Genomic DNA, 20,605 nt, shown 5'->3' with positions numbered 1-20,605 from the left:
ATTTAACTTTATACATTCTCTTATTAATAAACTGATTGAAAATTTCTTGAAATTTTATAACATTCATTTTCTAAATACTATATAACATATTCCGAAAGTTTCTTTTATAATACCTAACTGAATTATTTATATAATATTCTCAATTATTTCTTTGATTCATTTGTTTCAAAAATAAAACAATATCAATATTAAATTTAATATTAATCTTATTAATATAATCATTAAAATTCTTTTTGAAATAATTTTTATCAATTCAAAATACAATTTAATAAAAAATTGATATCTTATAAACATATAATAAAAAGAATTAAAATGATTTCATATATCATAATTTATATTATACTTCATCTTTAAAATAATTAATAATTCATTTATATTTTATTATATAAAACTATTAACATTAATATAATTTTTCTTCGTAATATTAAAATGTAATATATAAAAAGATGTAAAATCTTTAACGAAACTACATAAATCAAATTATAATAATTAATTTCAAAGTTAAAAAAGATATTGAATTTATTATAGATTACTAGTCATCAAAATATAAAAAATTGCTCTTTTTTTTTCAAAAATATAAATCTGTCTTCATTTTTTTTAAAAGAGTTGAATCATAACCTATATTTATAATAATATTATTAACATTATTCACTTTTCAATCAAATATATTCTTTTTTGAATAAATACTAAAAAACACAATATTAAAAATAAATAAATTTCTAAAATCATCGAAGTTCCATAATTAAATTATCCTTTCTCTGCAATCTCTAAATCCAGATTCTAATTATTATATTTCATTAATAAAATTACATCGATTTCATCTCAAACTAAATACAAAGATTATAATAAAAAAACTTTTCAAAATACTTAATAACTCTCTTAAATAATAAAATCATAATTCTCTCAAATTAATCAAAACAAATATATTAAATGTAGTTATATTACATATCAGAATAAAAACAAAGAATACACAACTCGAAATCCATTAACTCGATCTCTTATATTTTCAATAATAAAACTATTAACATATAACTGAAATGTGAACAAATATTAATTTAAAATAAATTTTACTGTATATAAATATTATATTAATAATCTTTTTCGTTTAAAAGAAATATATTGAAATCTTTTTTATTAAAAAAATTAAATTAATAATATGTTCATTAATATTGATATTATATATTATACTTTTAATATTGATTTCAATTTATAGTCTTTTAACAATAATATCAAAAATGTATCAAAGCTTTTTTTATAATAATATTTAACATATTTCAATCTAATATATTTCAATCTAAAATCTAAAATCTAAAATCTAAAATCTAAAATCTAGCTTTCTTTCTAAACTTCATTTCTAATAAAATTGATTATATAGGCTATTAATCATTAAATCATTTTATAAAAACTTCACTCAATATTATAAGAAATTCAATTATATGAATATTACTTGAAATATTTCAAGGTTGTTATAAATTCAAAAAAAAAACTTTATTCTATTTTGATTATTATATTAAATCCTAAAGATTCTTTATTAAAAACCTATTTGATTCTTTATTTTCTTAAGTATAATAACAAAAGATATTAAATATCATGCATGATTTATAAAATTATTTATTCTTATAAACTTTATATTAAAATTTATTTTTAATAAAATCCTATGTAATTTCGATATATTAATAATTTAAATATTTTATCTTTCCTTCTTTTCTTTTTACTATTTTGTTTTTTTATATATTTTCATTAATAACTTTAATTTAATATAATTAATAGTCTTTTTTGAAACTTTTTTCTATAAGATCTTGTATTTCTGATTCAAAATAGTTATTTCTTTATTGTTTAGTTTTTTAAATGATATTAAAATAGATCTCTCAATTATCTATTTTTATAATGAAAACATATATTACTTTAAATCAATTTGTATTCGCTTTAAATATAATAAAAGAATCATATTCAAACAGGTTTATAAAGTTTATTATAAATCAAAAACGCTTTCAAGATTATTTAATTAGTTTAGTTATAAAAACTATTAATGAAATTTAACTTTATGCTTCTTAAGAGATTACAGAATACAAGTCTTTAATCTATATCTATTAGATGAAAATCAATACTATTATTATTACTATCTCTTTTCGTAAACACTCCTTTAAGTATATCTTAATCATTTCTTTCGGACTTTAATTAATAAACTCTATTGCTATAATAGGGCTTACTTTAGAAACTGTTATGAATTTTAAAATTCTTTATTATTTTTAATCTAATTAACTCTTTTCCGATTATATTATCAATTCATTTACAATTGTATATTGGATTGAAGTAGTTCTATTGCTTTTTCTATAGGCTTTTTTTCCTGCTCAATTAGAAAAACTACGTTTTTATACATCACTTACAACTAATCAGAAAGAGTTTTATAAATATATAAAATACAAAAATAGTCTAATTATAGAAGTATGAAATTATATTATAGAGTATATAATCGATTAGTTTGCTTCTACGAATCTATAATAGAAAATATTACAAGATAGAGGGTCTTAAATCGAAATGTAACAACACCTCGAATAAAACGATTTCCCTATCACTCATTAATTCACTACTATTTCAATCTACGCATGTGAAACATGAAATAGTCTCCAGAGACAAATAATGATAAGGTTCCTAAAGTGCCTTTTAATCTTCCGAAATGATATTGTTCTTTCTATAATCTACTAAACGCTAAGTTTCAGTGTTTTATTCCTACTCGATCCTCTTCACAGAAAACTCAATGTTTGCCACTCCATCCTCCATCTAAGCACCATCTTCAACACCAAATGCCATCTCGTCAAAGGATCTCATCCTTGCCCGCGTTTCCCACCTTGTCCCCGTTTCCTGTCCAACCTGATCCCACAATTTTGCAAAAGATTCCGGATTGTGTCGCCACATGGGAACGACGAGTGACTTCAAAGTTACTTCTTGTGCTTTGGGGTTTCCAATCCGATTTCCTAAAATCATGGAGCCAGGCCCTTTGGTAAATCTGATCAACTATTTGGCTGCTTTGACTTGTCCTTCCCAATCCCATTGATGAATCACCTGTGTTACTGCGATAATATCTACTTGACCTCTCAATGGCGCCAGTACTTTGGACTCGGATAAGATATCAGCTTCAATGAACTGCGCAGAAAACTGATCACGGTCGCGGAACAAGTTATATCCCACCTCCCACCTCCCAATGGCTCACGATATCGACAGCATAAATTTTGTCTGAGGGCGCACCATCGTAGACTAATCGTCGAAGATCATGTCTAAGAAAACATCCAACATCCATGAGTACCTCACCGGCCTGGACCCGCTTCAGAATCTCAGGATATACAGGGTTCCGGCAGATTTGAGGTACAAGCCATGCACCAACCCCAGTGCAAGGGTACGCGCGGATGTCCCAGGCTTGGTCACGCTAGAAGAAGGATTAGAGTTAGATAAACAGCAGATGAGGAAAGAACGCCCTACGATTTCATGAACATGTTTGGATTGTTCCTCCGGTGGGATGTGGCTATACTTTTCTAATAGCTGTCTTGTCTACGCTTTGAAGAATGTCAGTTCGTTGAAAGACCACTACCTATCTTTGAGGATCCGAGGGCATTGATTCGTACCTCGGGAATGAGCTTTGCATCTATATTCGGTAGATAGAATGGGAACTTTGCTCTGTCAACTGATCTTGCATATCCGGGCTCTGAGTATTTCAATGTATCACTTGCTGATGCCATGACTAATGATTGAGCTATCTTGAACGCTCTGGTTGTTCTCCTATGTAGACTCAATTGTACGGAAGCGAGGAGTACAATAGATTTAAATAGTGTGATGTGACCCACAGTTGATTGTATGTCACTACTGCTGACAGTGAAAGACCCACTATGTAAGCGTGTAAGATAAAAATTTGACTTTGCACTCTGGTCGATGAAAGCAGACATAATGACGAGCCGCTTCCGCATCAATGCCACTAGACTTTGGCCCATCCTTCTACAGTAGTCTAGACCTGCGTGACCCGCCAAAGAAATCACATAACTGCAGAGATCGTAAGTAGAATATTCGGAATAGACGGGTGTATTATGTATGTCTTATTTGCTGAATGTCTGGAAACTTCTCCTTTGTTGCGGCAGAGATCCATGCCTAGCTAAAGATTATCATACTAGTTGAGCCGAAGATATCAGCTCCGATAATAAATCTCTCAATAACATGTTGGGTAATGCCTCAAGTGGGCGCCTTCATAGTATTTCTCGTTCTCATACATACCCCTGCTCTAGTCTAGTAATGACCTTGAGGTTAATGCACGTATACATAAGCAACTTTCCTGAAGAAGTGACGAAATGCCTGTATGTATTCTTAATGTTAAGCCAAATACAGTGTCTTTGTTCTCCAGACCCAATTCAATGCTAATGCTGACTGTTTTTGTGAAATCCGGGACACTTTTATGGATTCTGGCCGCAATCCATAATCTCTTCCAAACATGTCATGATCTTGTAAATTGAGTAGGCGTAGCAGGGAGGCTCTCGAGTATAGATGCTTAGCTTCGTCTTAAGACTAGGGCATCACTTCCCATATAGCAATATAAAATTGTTATTCAGAAAAGTTAAGAGAAGGAAAATTTCAATCACACTTAAGCAAACCAGTCTACGCTATAGCTTGCCTATATCACCCATTCTCTCATTACAACAACTCTCGGTTCCTACATGTCAAGTGCCCAATTCATGCACCATTTGCTCTTCACTCGTTGATCAAGTCTGCACAGTATACATCCTAACATGTCTTTTGCTAGTGGCCCGGGCGGTCTCCTTTTCTTAGCGATATTGTTAGAACGTGGATGCGTTCGGAATACTTTGCCAAAGACCTATCATGTGCAAGTGGATTATGGGAATTAAAAATACATCCCGGTTGGACATTTAGTATTGGATGATGCGATTAATTTGATCGTGATTATCATTATCTTGATCGTGGTGTGAACGCTAAACTCAGCGGTGAGTCGGAAAATCGGCATATTGCTTACTTTTTGCTTTGCTTATTGTAAGTTTGATATCCATGTGAAGAAGCGTAGTGCTAACGGTATTCCCGAGATGCACATAGGCGGGAAATGCCCTTTGTGAAAATGTTGTGAAGCATCTTTACTATGAAGGAAAAAGATAGCTTAACTATTCTCACATCATCACAAAATCTAGCATCTCATGAGCCCGCTGTAGTATCTGTTAAGTTTGAGTCATGTATGCAAGAGAACCATCAACGAGCATAGAATAACAAGCTGATTACGAAAATATGTCTAGCAACAAATGCGATGATTTCATTATACATCGAGTCAGATGTCAAAGTAGTTTTATCTTGCCTCCCAACACTTGACCTCATCTTTGACCATCGGACTTCCCGAGGCCTAACGAACATTGCTCCATCAGCTCATAACACTTGTCTCATTGAATTCCCTAATTTGCATCTTTGGTTCAACTATAAAACTGATGAAAAAATTGGCCCCAAAGCTGGGAAAAGCTGGGAGAAGCATGGCCGCCGGCACTTGGACCTGTGGGCTAATTCCTCTGTATAAGAATGAGCATAGAAACACAGTGAAATGAGTGCATATTTCGCCCTATCGTGAATGAAGATAGGTAGAGTGCAGAATTGGACTGCTCTTTTTGGAGCGATTCCTAGAAATCTGAAGTCAACAGAGAGTCAATATTCACACAATGATCTGAGAAATCCATCCCCACTCGATATCAAGACTTTTCAGCGACTCATACACTCATTCCATTCTCCCTACCCAGCTATGGTCCAAGCTAGATAATCTTTTCAATTAATAGGCACGTAAAAATGAGTATAAAGGTTTATTGATTGGAATGTATTTGTATGATAAGAACGAAGGATCCTCTCATTTTCAAGACAAATACTTACTAACAATCTCTTAAAATGATCCAACAATATCCGGAAGAATATAAATAATCCTAATCACTCTTAAATAGATCCAAGCTAAGCAAGGGTATTTACAGCTCCCCGCGAAAAAGAAGTCATGAATATAAATATACAACAAATACTCCCGCAGTGTTCCGAAGACACTTGCTACATCAATTCCGAATAAAATAAAATAGCCAAGAGGCATTTTTCAGAATAGCCCTATACCATCCAACGAAATGGCTTTTAAACGCTTGCATCCTATGCATCAAATGAAGAATATCCCAATAGCAGCTAAATTCATAAGCCATTATAAACGCCTCAATACTCCATTCCCTAAACCCTAGTATGTCCATATAGTGGTATCCTTCTCAAATATTACCGCTCGACCGGCTTTCTCTCTCGCCCACACTTTCTTTCGAGCATTTGTCATTAATCTTAAACTCTTTAATCACTACCTAGGAGCTGGCGTGTAAGGCTTGTATCCTGGATATGCTGGTGTCTCTGGCTCTGGTGGAGCATAAGGTTTGTATCCCGGATACACTGATGTCTCTTGCTGCAATGGTGGTGCAGGTGAATGATTGTTAAATCCTCTTTGTTGCGCACCACCATAACCTCCCATCTGCGGGCCAGGTGACATCATTCTATTCGGTCCATTTGGTCCAGGTCCCCTAGAAGGCATGCGTGGGGGAGGATATGTACCGACATTTGAGGAATCATCCGATTGATAGGATTGATATGACTGCTCAGTGTTGTTGGTGTATGATCTTCCTTGGTTCAATGGCCTCGAGGAATCATTGGAAAATTGACGTGATGGTTGGGCTGGGTATGGTCGGTTATCGTACATTGGTTCTGCTTGACCGTATGCCGAGACTGGAGAATCATTGAAACCGCCACTGGTAATAAATTCTTGTGGCATAGTCGGTTCAAAGTCTTGGTTCTGAGGTGGTCCTCCATATCCTCGGCTTGGTGCTGGAGAGGGTCCGCCCCTAAATTGCCCTGGTCCACGATTCATTCCTGGGCCCGGTGAAGGTGCACCGCGATATCCTCGACCACCAGGTGGAGGCGTTCCTCTATATCCCATACCTGCATTTCCCATTCCGATTGCCGACCCAGGTCCCGGTGTTCCTCTATACCCAATTCCATCTTGTTGATTACCTGGGCCCATTGGAGGCGGCGTTCCTCTATAGCCTATGAGCGGATCGATGGACATTCCTGAACTCGGTGTTCCTCCTACGCCATATCCTCTACCCATTCCGTTTCCTCCTAAATTGACTTGACTTTGGTTATATGGATCCTGTGAATTCATAAACCCATTGTTCATACCCTGAGGTTGTCTTCCATAGGGGCTTCCCCCTGGTCCAACCGCTGGGCTATTGGGATGACTATTGGCGACACCTCCGTTCATCAATGACATCTTCTGTCCCGTGACAGGATCTAGCTCCTTCAATTCCATGCCCATATCACCTTTCTCATCATCATTTACATGTACTTTGCTCGCATTTTCCCATGTCGGCATAGGCGGTAATGCATCTTCTGAGATAGTCTTTGGCGGATCGACCGCGAGACCATTTTTGCCTACTTCAAATGTTGCATATTTGGGAGGTTCGGGTCGTGCAGGAAGCGCGCCGCCCATCATCGGGGCTGGGGCTTGATAGCCTTGATTTGGGTTTGGAGGTGGATAATCGTCAAGATGTTTGTGAGGACGGTCCTTTTTACCATCGCAACAGCCACCACAACAATCGCAACATTTAAGAAAGGAAAAGCAAGTGCAACAACAGGACATGCCACAACAAGCACATCTTATTATACACCAAACTATGGAAAAAACCATCAAGCCGCCGATAATCATTGCTGCTATAACAGGCCATCTGGAGGTGAGGTGAGGTTAGTTTGAGTTTAAGTAGGGAACAACAATGGAATGTGTCAAACGGGAAGGGGCGACGAACTTGCAATATGTAGCTGCCATGCAATTTGACCATGAACTGAAAGAATCCTTCACACTCGAGACATTGTCTGTAATTGATCTTTTCCTCAAAAAGCTATCCACCAATATTTCTCCAATTCCCCTCCTCCTACTCCACTCCATCGCTGTCGTGATATGTGGCATTGTGAAATGTAATGTTGGCACACAATAAATTCTAGAAGTCGGAAAGTGCCTTGGGGTGGCGTGGCAAGACTTGATTGTCAAGTTTGTTGTATGCAATAACTTACACTGTGCGTCGCAAGTGAGTAGTCCCTTTGGATGGCACAAGATTTGTTGCTGGTTGGTAGTTCCAGTTATTTGTTGATCCTCATTTGATTTGGATTATTCTGGGTCCTATTCCTTCCTTCCAAAGCAAACTCTCAAATTTCCCTCCTCTATATGTCCACCATCAAATTGACCGAAGGTTTTAATCTCTTGAGTCAATCTGATGACTCTGGTGAATCAACGTGCTATTGAATCAGCGAAGGGGGATTCTTCTTGTGACTGTGAAATATTCAATTCCAACTCCAATTTCTCCCAGTCATTTCTATGCAATCTTCTAGTCGGTTTCGTAGTCTTCGAAGTTGTTGCCAAGATTTCGCATCCGATTTAGAGAATGAAGTTCGTATCTCGTCGCAAAGCAGTAAAAGAGATCCGAAAGAGTTTGTAGGAATGAGTGAAGGATTTTTGGATTCTTTAGGTATCCTTATTCGGACGCGCAAGAACAATAATGCAATATCAAGCAGAAGGATTGAAGTGCCCTCAAATTCGGACGGCAATGATAGGTGAAACGAGAGTGGACAAGATCTTGGACATCTTGGATTGTTACAGACAGAGAGAGAGTGGTGGATGAGATGAGGCAGGGCAGGGCAGGGCAGTGCAGGGTAGTTGTTTAATTTGAAGGAGATTGTGGTTTGTTGGAGGTCCTGGTGGTCATGTATATGAAGCCCAAGCTTTTTTCCCGGGCTATCTCTACGCTATCTCACATTTTCCGCCTATTTTATTAATCCACTATTGCCTCAATCTGAATCAGCCTGATGGAGGGTTTTGATTTATTTGCAAAGTAGGTAGTCTGTCTGCATTGATAGTTGATAGTAACACACTCTGAAGTGAGTGCATAATAGGAGGTATTCTTAGCTTTATGATCAGTCATCTACTTTTCACTCTTCACTCTTCCCTCTTCACCCCTCACTCCTCACTCCTCAATCCCCTCTCTCCTCTTCATCCATCACTCCATGTACGCATCACTCCATTCATTTATTTCCTCTTCCCCATCACATGATTTACATCATAATTCCTCATTATCTCCTTCAATCACAGCCGAAATGAGACAATCGGGCATTATGCCCACTTTATACTCCAGCACGCACTCCACTCCACTAATGTCAGGGGTTAGAATGTTGATGTGCCTTTTCCCGACCTTGGCGCCATGGCATTGGTGGCTGATGATTATGGTAAAGTCGCCCTTGGGAATAATGATCATCATTATCACGTGCTCTTCACAACATTGGTTGGTTCGCAAGCTCGGAGAGAATCGTGGCGCAGTTATCAAATGGGGTTTCGAGAGAAAAGTTGTAGAGATCATGAGGAGATATCCATTGGCCATCAAATAACTACGAATCGCACTTAAAATAGATATAGCGAATGCCGGTAGACATAATTGTGAAAAGCCGTGAGACGTCCCCTTGGTGGTTATGCTATTCAAGACCTTGAGGCTGAGACGTCATACAGTAGTTGTCGTGGTTTGGTAATACAGGGTATAGGGACTGCCTTACAGTCGTAAATACAGCTAGCTTACACCCACGGCTTCACAAGGCTACGAAGTCTAAATGTTATTCTCATGCTCTCGTCTCCTGGTTAAGTCAACAGTCCTGAGTATCCAATCGATGTTCAAGCGGAAGTGGAAGTGGTGATGGGTATCGATTTTTCTCGCAGTATTGTCATCTTGGACGTACTTCTATAACGGTACTATCGAAGCTTCTTTCTATTCACATGCCAATGAAAACTCCGAGATCCATATCCTCAGTCAGGGAACAAGAATCCGAGAGCACTCTTGTTCTCGAGAGCCAAGTAATTTTAAATTCGCACTATAAGCCTCCTTGGCTTGCCTAGAGCTTGAGAGGATTGAGCGCTGCTAGCCAACATTTGAGGGATGGCTGAACGTTTCTTCACTACCCTGTTCTATTTTCTCTGCCCTCTGCACTCTTGTTGGTAAGGCAACTTCCAAGGCTGTAGGCAGTTACGCCCAAATTCGAGATCAGATGGTTTGTGCTAGTACACAAAGTGTCAAGCAAGTTCTGCTTGGCATGAGAAGATATTGTTATTGAAGAGCCTAGTTCCCTCTATTTGAACTACATTATTTTATTGCATTCATGGAGCAAGCGCTCATCATTTCAGATTACTCCCAGCCTTGATTCAAGTGACCAATCTGATGTTGAGCTACAATACTTCTCTCGAATGAAAATTTAGAAAGTGTGATCATTTCGAGAATTTGGGGAACTCCTGTTTCGCCATTATACCCAAACAGTACACATGTATTCTCATTCCACAATTATTATGACGGAAAAGTAGCGCTTGAATGCGTACAATTTGCTTCAAGGTAGCCGTTCAGGGTAAATACTTGAATTCGATTAGCATAGGATGTTTGAGTAATGATTGCTTTCGAATAGTTACTGCATGCTCGGGGAAGCGCAATACACGGTTTCATCTCTGCCATCTCACATTTGTACTGGATTTAGACTGGCATTCAACATCTGATAAGGAGTCCGTTTGAAGTTTTGATAGAGGAACTTGTACGATACCTATATGTGTGCTTAGTATACAAGCTGGTCACCAGAACCCAAGCTCAAATCAGATAATTACATTGTCTGGGAATGATCTCACCCTAATCTATCTTCTCAGTTGTCCATGAGAGGTAGACAACTGAGCTATGGGATTGGAAATTCAAGAAACCTCTAGTATTCTACCAGTTATGAGATTCTTTGAACTTTGTTGACACTTGGCAGCAATTCGCCGAATACGCGGAGATCAGAATGCTTAACTTTGACCGCTCGTGTTTCACAAATTTGATGTATTCCGGGTCCTCTAGCTTATCTTTGCAGTCTTGTGTCCCCAAAGCTTCCATCAAGCATTCGTAGATCTAGGAGTTGAAGCATATATGACCTGCGTTTGATTCACTCATCACTTATCCATTATTTCAGTCTATCGACTTATCGATTAGATTGATATGACTAGTTGCCCTGATGCTTATTCCTTTATTTCCCAATCTCCAAGCATTCCAGATGTTCGAGTACACCTCTTTCCCTTCACCTCTCTAAGGTACACAACTTACTCCAGCTTTAAATAGCTCCTACCTGTCCCTCCCGACCTCAATACCACTACATTCAACACGTCTCTCTATTCAATTCCCTCTTTTCACTCCGTTGCGCTTCGGAAGTATTGCGGTCTATTGTTCAATCGGTTGGCCACAATTAAAAGTGCTCAACAGTTCAAGTTTTGTTGCATATCTAAAAAACTTTGTTGTTTGAGGGTTTCCAATCCAAATGGATTGTAGTATCTTCTTGCAACGATCTTGAGATATATAATAAGAAACCTTACTCTAATTTCTTGAAGTAGAAATGAGAAGTTTTGTTGCATATCTGAGAAGCCCAAATCCAAATGGATTGAGATCTCTTCCTGTAACGATTTTGAGATCTATAACAAAACTTCTTATCTCTCTACTTTGAGAATTAGATCAGGTGTTTGGTCTTATTGCATTGCATCCCCAAAAGAGTATCTCATCAGAGAGATCCAAATCCAAATCGATTGACACCACTACTTCAACCAACGATTTTGAGATATGCAACGAAACTCCCACTTCCTCACTCCGAAGAACCAAGCAGGTCAGGTGCTAGCTGCCTTAAGTTTTGTTGTATATCTAATAAAATACACTCTTGAAAGGGTCTCCAATCCAAATCGATTTACACCACTCCTTCCACCAATGATTTTCAGATATGCAACAAAACTCCTACTTTCTTATTTCGAAGAATTAGATTAGGTATTCAATCTTATCATATATCTAAATTCAATATTTCAATTCTAAAAACGAACTGTAGCGTTACAATCCATTATCATTTCCTCCTCAGATACACAACAAACTCCTACTTTCTCATTTCGAAGAATTAGATTAGGTATTCAATCTTACTATACACCTCAAATAAATTCATAAATTTCAATTTCGAAAACAAATTATAGTATTACAATGCATTATCAATTTACTCCTCAGATACACAACAAAACTCCAAGTTTCTCACTTCGAAGAATCAGATATTCAGCTCAATCCCGTTATACATCTCAAATGAATTTAGAAACTTCAATTCTGAAAACGAACTGCAGCGTTACAAAGCCTCTACGATTTTTCTCAGTTATGTAATAAAAGTATCGAGTAGTATATAGTATATAGTATGTTTGTATTTGTGTGAGAGGAGGAGAGAGAGAGGGAGAGAGAGGGAATAAACTATGGATATATAGGAAAATCAAAATTGAGAGAACTCGTCTAAAGATAGGAGAACGGAAGGAAACGAAACGAAACGAGACAAAACGAATCATATCGCATCGCATCACATCTCATGGCATCAAATAAGAATACACATCATTAAATATAAGACATGATACCATCCCTACCTTACCTCTAGTAGAGACTCGAGTATCCCATTTTCAAACATAACATCTACATCTCCTATATCTTCCATCTCACAAGAGACGTATACATTATACATATCATACATTCCAAAGCTCAAAATCACAATAAAGATCCTGTCCCATATAACCCAAACAATACAACACATACTTGCAATGTGAATATGATAACTCGTGTATTTCTGCTTATTGACCGTTTCCAACCCTTTCATCCCTGAATTATGCATTGATTCATTGCCATTGATTGATAGGAAACCTCCAAACTGGTCCGACCCGTTCCAAACTCCCTTCCTTACAGATTACCTAGCACCAAAGCCAATCCCAAGCCCGAACCCAAACCGACGTCAATGTGATCTTAAAACGACTATAATTCCATTCCATCATTCCTTACTTCCTTTCATCATCACCGCCATTCTATGCCCCTTCTACTTGCCCATTGCTGTGACGCATTATATCGCATCAGCACAATTGCAATTCCCACCCACCGCCTCACCACTGCGCAAGCGAAGTGCCTCCTAACTCGGACTTCTTCAAACAACCAACGTCTAATTTTCATCTCATCAGCATTTATCGAATGACTCCATCTCCCTCGGTGTGTTTCGTAGGTGGTGGACCCATTGGTGCTTGGTAAACATCATCTCCGCCTCTCGTGTAGGCAGTGGGTGGTTGTTGCAATTCGATATCTGGTTGGCCATGATGACCATGATGACCGTAATATCCATCATTGCTATTAAAAGTGTTGCCCGTTTGTTGAGGTGGGATTTGTCCATTTGGAGTATACATTGGGGGAGGGGGACCATAGTTGTAAGCTCCGGGTTGGTTGTTGTAATGACCGTATGGAGGTGGCTTGGCCATCCAGCCTGTACCATACATTGGCTGAATTCCTTGACGACGACGACGACGGGAGTTGATGCATCTGGTGGTGTGTGTTAGTGGGTTTGAAGTGAGAATGTTGAAGAAAGGGATGTGATATGGCGAGCCACACATGAGCTCGATAGATAGCTACGATCACAATCGATCGTGCCAGCGAAGCATATGGGAAATAATGATAACTTACGATAAACCGAAAGCCAGAAGAACAAAGGCAAGAATTATAAGAACTAGCACAACCCATCGTCCCCAACTGCCCCATGTAGAATAACAGTTTCCATAGCCATCGCAGCTGTAAGGCATTTTATTAGTTTAGACACTGATATCTGCTGTTGGTATTGCGAGATGCGTTGCAGAATTGTGAATCGGTTGAAATATGATTATGTAAATATCTGGATATCTGAATATTGCTCAATGTAATAAAAGATGGAGAATTACAGAGGTTGTGTGTATGTGTGTGTGTGTGTGTGTGTGTGTGTGTGTGTGTGTGTGTAGAATACAAGAGAAGTGAAGTTATTGTGGAAGTTGTTCGTATTTCGCAGTCATCACAGCTCACAGACAACAACAAAGAAATATAGAGAGAGGTTGGGTAAGGAAATCGGAAATTGACTTACTTATTGACAATATCATCATCATCAAAGTCATTGCTTTGCCTCTTGGCAATCATCTGCACGAGCACAGCCATGATTTCGTTGGTAAGATTCAGCTGGTTTTAGGTTGGTACAGCAGGTACACCAGTATTGCAAGGAAGAGAGCTTGAGGGAGTTTTTCTTATAATTTGATTGAAATCCTTATCGTGGCAAAGAGGATACGCGGCGACGGGGGACCGGGGGGGGGGGCTGAGAGTATGATGGTTGGGTACTTTTTTTTTTTGCGGGGTAAGCAAGATGATCCGTCAGGAATTAATTGTCTTTAATGTCTGATGTACGATATTGAGGAGAGAGTATTGTATAAAGAGAAGAGGATGAATAAGGAAAAAGAAGGAGAAAAAGAGAGAAGGAGAGACGGTGATATGGAGACGATGAGACAATTATGGTAGATGGTTGGATCTTTTTAAATCTTCCGGTACGAGTAGACGATGGGAAAAAGCAAAAGAAAGGTGAAGAAAGGAAGAGGAACGGTGCTAGCTAGAGAGGAAATCAATAGCTAAGAGACATATCAGCTCAGGTACCTGGAACCTGGGTCGTAACTCGTAAGTGCTAGATAGATGGCTTCTTTGGTGATAGGTTCGAGGCTATGTTGAAAAAGTAAGTCAATATCGGGACTCGGGACTCGGATTGGATTTGATGGATGGATAGATAGATAGATAGATTCCATATACCTATACCGCGAATATATATATATATATATATATATATTGTCAATATGTATGGATATATGATGTATGATATTGTAATGAAATATGAAATATTATATATACAGACAGACATACCTAGTACACATATACACATATGCTCTGTACACACACACACACACACACACACACACACACACACACACACACATACATACCCATTACATCAATCAATAGATGACATCGATGTGGATCTCTCTCTCTCTCTCTCTCTCCGTCTCTATCCCTTCCTCCTTCGTATTCATCACATTCCCGAACATTCCGGATGACGAGAGAAGGGAGACAAAATTGCATAGTGGTGGAGTGAAGTGAGGTAGTCGCACTGATTGAAGTGAGGGTTGGGTCCTCTAGATATCCACCGGCATCAACGTCAAGCCTTACATGGAAAATCCTATCCTGCCTACTAGGTATTCACATGTATGTAATATAACATACCAATCTGTACGAGTAGATGGAGAGAGTATTTCAAATCATGTACTTATAATATCTACTATCTATATCTAGGTATTAGTTGATATATAAAGAAATACTAACCTAGGTAGTAATAAATTGACAGCTTCATCTCCCTCTACTTGTTGTATATAAATTCCAGCTATCTAATATATATACTAGTATATATAACTAGGTATATGTACAATCGACAAAATAACATCATATACCAATAATAACCAGAGAATTCAGACAGACCAGACCTCGTATATACAACAATTCCAACAATTCCAACAACTCCATCCTATCCATACCATATATACCAATTACCCTCAACCAATTGGTCTTTCCAAGAACCATGTATCCGTTCACATCCGACTCGTTCATCCCATATGTTCCCAATCTCTTCATTGAACTGATTAATAAGCTTACATCCTCATCCTCATCCTCATCCTCATCCACATCTACATCTACACCCCTAAAGAAAAGCCCGTCATACTCAATCAAATTCCACTTCATACAAATAAATAAATAAATAAATAAATAAATAAATAAATAAATAAATAAATAAATAAATAAATAAATAAATAAATAAATAAATAAATAAATAAATAAATAAATAAATAAATAAATAATAAATAAATAAATAAATAAATAAATAAATAAATAAATAAATAAATAAATAAATAAATAAATAAATAAATAAATAAATAAATAAATAAATAAATAAATAAATAAATAAATAAATAAATAAAATTGTCCAGTAACTACTACCACTACTACTACCCAGTCCAGTAACCTTAAGAACTTCTCAAAGCTCCATCACAGATTCACAGCCCTGTCTGTCCTATCCACCTAAACAATTTCCCTTTCAATCTTTATTAATTCTCTTTTCCTTTCCTCTTCCTTTCCTCTTCCATTTCCTCTTCCATTTCCTCTTCCATTTCCTCAAGCCTCACTCAAAAAAAAAAAACCCTTCCTCCCTCCCAATTGTCTCATCAATTCTTTTTCTTCAATCACACCCCCCTCTCGCCAATCCCTCCAATCACACCCCACTCACCCATCCTCCATTCCTGCAAGCCATGGGCTATCCATGCCCGGTGCCAACGCATCAAACGTGCGGACTGTGCTTTGCTGAGAATTAAGGGCTGCCAGCGAAGCATGCGCGATGCATCTCTAAGCATGATTGTATGAAATGCCTGACGCTCCCTCTCCTCTGTCATTTCTTTTCTTCCCTCCCTCCCTTCCTCCCTTCCTCGATTCTTTTCCCCGTCAATTCCAATTGTCCAGCGCGAACTCGATGTCTTTCCAATCACTCACCATCCCAGCCCATGGAAAGGCTCCCGAGAATCCACTCACGATTGCTATACACCTTACATACGATGCGCCGAGAAATTGATACGATGTATAAAATCCAGGTGAGACACTCAATACGCCGTTATAAACATCTGTATTCGCGGCAAACTCCTTCTCAGCATATTCAATGTTTTGGCCAACTCGACTCGAGCCTCAAGGCACTTACTATATGGGTAGAGGACATCCGGTCACGAAATAGGTTACGAAGGAGACGCGCGCATCTACGAATATTGGAACATAGTCTCACCACGAAAGCTTTAATTGAAACTTCGGAAGAAGCTGGGCATTGGGAATTTTTCACCGCGGACAAATTCTACACGAGTTAACAGCGCACACGCAGTTGATAGCAAGCCAATCTTCGCTCGAACGGATTTCTGACAGATACGGGTTTCCAACACACAAGACTCATTGTCATCTATTACCTCGTTCTATCATTGCTAAGACGCGGCATTGCCCTAACATACAGCCAAAGACAAAACGGACACATAAAACATCTGAAGACTTTCCGGAAATCCTACAATCTACACTTCAAGACGATCGCATGAAAGATAAACGTATATATATGTATATTGGGAAATGGAAAAGCGCAAAGCACTCATGGAAATACGACTGGGCATGGAAGCGCAAAGTATGAATGTTTTAAATACAATGGTTCTTCTCCGATTATTTCAACACACCGGTGCCACTACCTCATTTACCAACTGGCACCATGCAACACGCTGGATGTCGATCCCAGTAATCCAACAATAAAGCAGAGGGTCGTAAAGTCGTCTCATCGTAGCAGACATGGCGCATCCTACCCAGAAGAATACAAGGAAATTTGACACATTTCTGTCCCGCCGTTCGGCTCACAGCAAGTCGAAAACTAGAAGTCGAAGGGATCCTCGCCGATCGAGAAGGAAGAATTTGAAAATAATTAGAATTGGTTGCTGTGGGCTGAGGAGATATATTCGTGGCCCGCGAAGACCCTTTCCGAAGTTCGATCATTTATCATCCCATCTTTTCGCCATTTCATGTCGTTAATCATCGTTACTATCCGGAAAATTCGTACCCGCAATACTCCATCCAAACTTCGCGACAAGATTTACTTGTTCTTTGATGATCAATCATCCACCCTCCGTATGCACTCTACTTATTCGCCCTTGCAACCAGCCATTGCAAAACAGCATCCAAATTTGTCTCCTCCTTAGCACTGATCCCATAACAGCTCACCTCTCTATGTCCTACACTCTTTAGATCCAACCTCTCAATCAACTCGTCCACACTCAACTTGTTTTCCAAATCAGATTTATTTCCCAATACCAAAAGAGGTATCCCTTGCAACACGGGTTTTTCTAAGAGCAAATGAAGCTCATCTTTAGCGATTGGTAAGGCATCAGGATCGGCAGAGTCGACAATAAACACAATAGCATTTACGCCGCGACAATATCGCTCCCACATGGAACGAAAGCGGGGTTGTCCGCCTAAATCCCAACATTTGAGAGTGACATGACCTTTCTGGACACGCTTCATATTAAAACCAACGGTAGGAATGGAGCTATGAGGGAAAGTAAAATGTGGTCAGCTTGGAGCGGTTGCGCAACGTGGGGTCTACGAATATGCGAACCCCGCTTCGATGAAATGAAGGCCGTGATAGGAAGGTATATATTATCTTGTCTTGGATGTGAAGGAAAGGAATCATCGTACTCAAGTGTAAATTCTCCGCCCTGCACATTAACACCATCGTTAGCATTTCCGCCAAAGTAAAACGGTTCAACATGGAAAGAAAAGGTGAGTGGAGTTAGAGCTTACCGCTAGTACCCTTAACAAAGATGTCTTTCCAGCATTTTGCAAACCGATCATCGTAATGTCCATTTCCGTAGCCCTAAATGGCAGATTACAAGGTTAGTTGATGGAGAGCAGAAAATCCTATTGAAAATGCCTTTTTTTGGGAGGGTCGCTGTCAAAATGAAGATGTGCGCACAAGGTCGACGTCTTCAAGCAACAAACAGATGGTGAGAAACATACCAGAAAAGCCGCAGCAACCAATCATACACTCGTCTGAATATACTTGCCATGATTTTTCAGTCTCTCTTGCACACCTATGTGAATGATTTGTTGTTTCGATGGAAGCCCTGGAGCACTGTCGCTGACGAGTATGTTATTTTGTCGATTCGCAAGGCTGTGCAGGTACGGTAGGGTAGGTATGTGAGGTTTCTGGACAAGAGGAAGATACAAGATTGCAGGGTTGAAGCCGGCAAAAGAAGTAGAGATGCAGTGCAGCCGCAGACCGTTTTTCCGCAAGTAAGCCAATGATCAGATAGCTACCCAATGTATATCGTACACTTCGTTCGGCGTTTCAATAAATGTCAAAGTGACTTGATGGTTTGTACAAGCATGCAATAGTGAATGGCGAATGAATCAAGATTGAATGAGTGAAGTTGAGTGTAGTATGTATGGCGGGTAGATTCTTCTTCTGGAGGAAAAGGGTTCAATGTGACGGTGAAGGGAAGTTTAGCACACAATCGGTTGTAGCGCTTGTGATTCCCCTCAAAAGAAGGCTTGCACGAACCACTTCGGTAATGATTGCAAGATTGAGAGCACGATTTTAGGTTATTGTGCGGTTGCGGGCGGGTAGGCGATAAGTACAGGTGGGAAGATGAAGTGATGTACAGATTGATTGATTGATTGATTGACTGACTGATTGACTGATTGACCGATTAATTGATCGATTGATAAAATTGTATACAAATAGAAAAGAAATCACAACAGCCAGATGGAGTCCAAGTCTTTTTGAATGTGTGGTACTGGGCTGCTGGATATTGTAATACAATCAGTAATAGGAATGAGAGAATGGGTTTGGTCTGGTAAGGTTGGGTAGAATTGAGATGCTGCGTCGAGCTATTGATATCGAGTGATGGACCAAATGATGGAAAAGAGATGGATGGATGGATGGATGGATGGGTGGGTGGGTGGATGGCAGGAGGGATGGATATATGGGAAGAAGAAGAGGAAGAAGAAGAGAAGGAAGAAAACTTGGCGATGCAATAGATCTATCAGACCAATAAGTAGAATATTGGGATGTATATAATGAGTTGAATGAATGAATGAATGAGGTACTAGTGGTAGCTGGAGGTGCTAGGTAATAATATCTCCACGAAATTTGAGACAGCGAGAGACTCGTCTCGGTAGCCCCAAAAGAAATATGGCGAGAATGTTTCCTTTCGAGTAAAGAGAGGGTTTGCTTTTTCTTCACTTCCTTTCCATAACCAGATATGAATGAGGTAAGTTGGCTTCCTTTCGTTTGCTCTCTCGTTCGAACTATCTATGTACCTAGGAGCCTAGTAGGTAAAATATGGGTATCTGCATCTCAAGCTACAGAAGTACCTCCATACATTCGCACCGCATATCGCATACCGCAGGTCAAGCATGCAGCTATGAATCCGGGAACATTCAAAATCAGGTTCAGACCGATTTTATTACATACATGTACATACTGGTCGTGTACGGAGGAGATGCCTACTTCGTACCTAGGTACGAGTAGTACTTCACACATGCAATGCAGTTGAGGAAGCTTTGGATGTAGAAGAGCGAATGAAACCCTCTTGTCTATCAACATCATTCAAGCCATCAAATGCCCTCGCATTGGATTTTCGGGGGATGTGAGCCCAAGGTGTTTGCCCAGAGATATCATAAGCTTGAGCCCAATGAAGAATGAAGAATGAAGAATGATGCATGTGGAATGTGGAATGTGAAGTCTGTATACCTGTCCTACCTCTCCTCCCTCTCCAACCCATCCTATCCTACCTCTCTTACCTCTCCTACCCATCCTACAATGTTTCTCCAAAGAAAAATAGAACAAACTTGGAAAGCCTCGACCTACATCTACCTAGGTACATATCTACTGACCCTAGTAGTAGCACCAATCTCAGCCAATCAATCAAATATCACGATTGTGACGATAAGAGATAAAAACATGGATAGCTTATATAATCAAAAGTTTTTTTTTTCTGCCGCAACTTGTACATGCCGCTCATTTGATATCAACAAACTCTTTCGAGAAGGTAAAGTTTCCCATG

General features: G+C 38.7%; 4 protein-coding genes across 4 annotated transcripts; all 4 read right to left on the bottom strand.

Moving 5' to 3' along the window:
- Positions 1 to 2,781: 2,781 nt before the first annotated feature.
- On the bottom strand, positions 2,782 to 3,734 carry EAE98_010739 (uncharacterized protein; the record flags this gene model as incomplete). Its single annotated transcript, XM_038958361.1, has 5 exons — positions 2,782 to 3,015; positions 3,064 to 3,144; positions 3,197 to 3,424; positions 3,478 to 3,546; positions 3,621 to 3,734. 5 exons carry the CDS (start codon positions 3,732 to 3,734, stop codon positions 2,782 to 2,784), a joined length of 726 nt encoding a protein of 241 aa, XP_038805367.1.
- Positions 3,735 to 5,929: 2,195 nt separating this feature from the next.
- EAE98_010738 (uncharacterized protein) lies at positions 5,930 to 8,844 on the bottom strand. The gene is made up of 2 exons (XM_038958360.1): positions 7,845 to 8,844; positions 5,930 to 7,766 (listed from the first exon to the last, which is right to left on the bottom strand). Exons 1-2 carry the CDS (start codon positions 8,003 to 8,005, stop codon positions 6,350 to 6,352), a joined length of 1,578 nt encoding a protein of 525 aa, XP_038805366.1. The 5' UTR covers positions 8,006 to 8,844; the 3' UTR covers positions 5,930 to 6,349.
- A 3,644-nt stretch (positions 8,845 to 12,488) lies between these two features.
- EAE98_010737 (uncharacterized protein) lies at positions 12,489 to 14,732 on the bottom strand. The gene is made up of 3 exons (XM_038958359.1): positions 14,023 to 14,732; positions 13,596 to 13,700; positions 12,489 to 13,454 (listed from the first exon to the last, which is right to left on the bottom strand). Exons 1-3 carry the CDS (start codon positions 14,091 to 14,093, stop codon positions 13,106 to 13,108), a joined length of 525 nt encoding a protein of 174 aa, XP_038805365.1. The 5' UTR covers positions 14,094 to 14,732; the 3' UTR covers positions 12,489 to 13,105.
- Positions 14,733 to 17,675: 2,943 nt separating this feature from the next.
- On the bottom strand, positions 17,676 to 18,604 carry EAE98_010736 (uncharacterized protein; the record flags this gene model as incomplete). Its single annotated transcript, XM_038958358.1, has 4 exons — positions 17,676 to 18,084; positions 18,234 to 18,253; positions 18,339 to 18,411; positions 18,555 to 18,604. The coding sequence occupies 4 exons, from the start codon at positions 18,602 to 18,604 to the stop codon at positions 17,676 to 17,678; spliced, it is 552 nt and encodes a 183-aa protein (XP_038805364.1).
- Between the last annotated feature and the right edge of the window lie 2,001 nt (positions 18,605 to 20,605).

This window comes from Botrytis deweyae (assembly GCF_014898535.1).
Source record: "Botrytis deweyae strain B1 chromosome Unknown BDEW_039, whole genome shotgun sequence".
Classification (NCBI taxonomy): domain Eukaryota; kingdom Fungi; phylum Ascomycota; class Leotiomycetes; order Helotiales; family Sclerotiniaceae; genus Botrytis; species Botrytis deweyae.
The sequence above is the reverse complement of the archived record's forward strand: the minus strand, read 5'-3'. Positions and strand labels throughout refer to the sequence as shown.

Coding starts and splice junctions, on each gene's coding strand:
- EAE98_010738 (XM_038958360.1), bottom strand. CDS start 8,005: ATGCCACATATCACGACAGCGATGGAGTGGAGTAGGAGGAGGGGAATT. Junction 7,767..7,844: donor ATGGCAGCTACATATTGCAA/GTTCGTCGCCCC, acceptor CCTCACCTCCAG/ATGGCCTGTTATAGCAGCAA.
- EAE98_010737 (XM_038958359.1), bottom strand. CDS start 14,093: ATGGCTGTGCTCGTGCAGATGATTGCCAAGAGGCAAAGCAATGACTTT. Junction 13,701..14,022: donor GATGATGATATTGTCAATAA/GTAAGTCAATTT, acceptor AATGCCTTACAG/CTGCGATGGCTATGGAAACT. Junction 13,455..13,595: donor CTTCTGGCTTTCGGTTTATC/GTAAGTTATCAT, acceptor ACACACCACCAG/ATGCATCAACTCCCGTCGTC.